At 39.8% G+C, this 2500-nt stretch overlaps 1 protein-coding gene and 1 non-coding gene across 2 annotated transcripts in view; one reads left to right on the top strand and one right to left on the bottom strand.

Annotated features, from left to right (window-relative positions):
• Trnat-ggu (transfer RNA threonine (anticodon GGU)) overlaps positions 1-52 on the top strand; it is a 73-nt gene extending 21 nt beyond the window's left edge. The window contains exon 1 of the tRNA in view: positions 1-52. This exon is cut by the window's left edge and continues 21 nt beyond it. This is a non-coding gene — a tRNA (tRNA-Thr).
• Positions 53-974: 922 nt separating this feature from the next.
• LOC137984761 (E3 ubiquitin-protein ligase TRIM71-like) overlaps positions 975-2500 on the bottom strand; it is a 2657-nt gene continuing 1131 nt past the window's right edge. Inside the window, exon 1 of the mRNA XM_068832029.1 lies at positions 975-2500. This exon is cut by the window's right edge and continues 1131 nt beyond it. Within this exon, the coding sequence (XP_068688130.1) occupies positions 1296-2500 (1205 nt within the window). The 3' untranslated portion in view covers positions 975-1295.

Genomic DNA, 2500 nt, shown 5'->3' with positions numbered 1-2500 from the left:
AGAGCGTCGCACCGGTATCGCGAAGTCACGGGTTCAAACCCCGTTGAAGTCCTGAAATTTTCAGGCTTCTTTATCCGCAGTTCATATATGATCCATTTCATATATCATTCATCGTTAATTACCACCGTTTGCAATTTCACGTAACCCTAACAGTACGGATTTTTCAAATACGTCACAGTCCTCTTCTGAAGACTCTCTTGTAGTGACTGTCCCTGTTGTAGCTTCACAATCACTTTCTAAAGTTCCCGTCATAGCTTCTGTCGATAACATGAAACGTTGTACAGCTAAAATCGCGGCCGGTGCACAACACTAGCATACACAGATTCAAAAGCTTAACCTTTGTCATAATCCATGCAGCTATTTCAACGAAGAGCAAAACATCATGACCATTATACTAACTACACACCACGACGAAACAAACTAAAAAAATTGATACACGACTTATTTCTGTTGCCATTTGAACTTTTCTACGAAGGCCATGTCATTGCTCCAGGAATTAGTTTTCGTGTAGGCTCATGTTGCCTTTGACACACAATATGGTATCCGTTCTTTGTTGGGATTTTGTTCATTCTTGTCAACAGCTAAGTTCCTGCTTGTATAAGAATTAGTATTTGGCTTTTCATTTGCATACATTTCAAGCTATTTCAGCTACATTTGAGATCATTTGAGTTTCATTTGACTTCACATGCACATTAATTTGAGTTATCCTTGTATTTCTCTCAAAGTTCGCGGATCGAACCGTTCCCAAACTGACGCTCTTTATCTTTTAGTGCGGGTCTGCCGCGAACAGTGTGTGCTTTTGCATGCATTTCGAGCGTCCCAGGCTAGAAGCGATTCGCCATCATACAGAATAATAACCAGTTTTTCCAAAGTGACAATTCTGAGCAAATATGCCACAATCGATTGTGCAAAATTACATCAAATCCGAAGAGGGAGGTGTATTCTATTTGCACCAATGATGTAATGCTCTGCTTTAGCCAATTGTATTTGCTCTAAGTGATGTAATGCATTGCTTTAGCCAATTAAAATCCTGAACGTCATTTCAATTGGGCATTTTTCTGCACTTTCGAATTTCAAACCCATTATAAAACTAGGTATGCCTTGGATATCCCGAGTAAATTGTTAACTTCAGAGTAAGAGTAAAATATTGAGTGCAACTGGCTTGATGCACTATACTTTTGAAATATGTTGCATTGAAATACGCTGTGGGGCTGCCCAATGTAGTGAAGTTTTTAATCCAAGTCACGTGTAAAATCGAAGTAAATATTTATTACTTCGGTCTAAGAAGAGACCCTCTATTCAAATATTTGAATTCGATGATTCGCAGAGTCCGCCACCACAATTTGACCATCACTCAGAATGGCTACAGAAAGCGGATAATTGAACTCTCCTAAGTTGTTGCCTCGTGTGCCAAACTTGCCAATAAACTTACCATTTGGAAGTTCAACCACTTGCACCTTATGATTGTCTCGATCACACACAATAACATGACCTGATTTAGTTACTGATAAAAACCGGGGCGAATTAAATTCCCCATCCCCTTTCCCTTGCTTGCCAAACTGGTACTTAAAGTCCCCCTCCTTAGTAAATACTTTGAGACTATTATCATCATGGTCTGATATAAGGAGGTTATCCCGCCACTCAACACAGTGAACAGGAAAAGAGAGAGATCCAGGCCCACCTATCTTCTTTAGAAACGTGCCATCAGGGGAGAAGATTTTAATGAAATTGTTATACGAGTCAGAAACGATAATATTACCATTGAAATCCAATGATAAACCCCAAGGGTCCTTGAGCTGAGTATCGAGGCTTCCTTCCCCACCAAACATGCTGATGTACATCCCCTCCCCAGTAAAAATTTGGATGCGATGGTTATGCTTGTCTGCTACTAAGACATTTCCATCTTTATCGAAGGCTACCCCAAAAGGATAATTAAATTCTCCTGGGTTGCTGCCTCTTCTGCCAAAGGATCTCACAAAATTTCCTTTATTATTGAAGATTTGAACTTTGTGGTTGGATGTCACCGCAATTTCATTTTTGCTATTCACAGCCACCCCCCGAGGATTCTCAAACCTCCCATCAACGGAGCCTCGTTTTCCAAATGATAATACAGGTTTGACATCAAACGATTTAACTACAATCCTAAAAGGGCTTCTACGAACATGTTCCCTGTTAACCTTAACTAATAAATTAAAATTACCTTCAACTTTGGGCCAATAGCTAATTTTATAGATTCCGTCTTTGTCGTCATTTACGTTAAAATTTGTGACGCATGCTACGCCGCGCTCATCTGTCATTTCTACCACTACATTATCCTGCTTATTGTAACAATGTATTCCTAAATAGTTTATAGTGGTTAAGCGAAATTGAGCTTCACGCCCAACAATTCCTTCATTTAGTCCTCTTCCTTCAGCGACAGATTCGCTTGCTTTTGTTTGGTGGCATGATTTCAAGCAGCCGAATTCTTCGCTGTTGTCAGTATCAAGTATCCTGTGATTTT

Source organism: Montipora foliosa, chromosome 14 (assembly GCF_036669935.1).
Source record: "Montipora foliosa isolate CH-2021 chromosome 14, ASM3666993v2, whole genome shotgun sequence".
Classification (NCBI taxonomy): domain Eukaryota; kingdom Metazoa; phylum Cnidaria; class Anthozoa; order Scleractinia; family Acroporidae; genus Montipora; species Montipora foliosa.
Note: the sequence above shows the minus strand (reverse complement) of the source record. Positions and strands in the feature narration are given on the sequence as shown.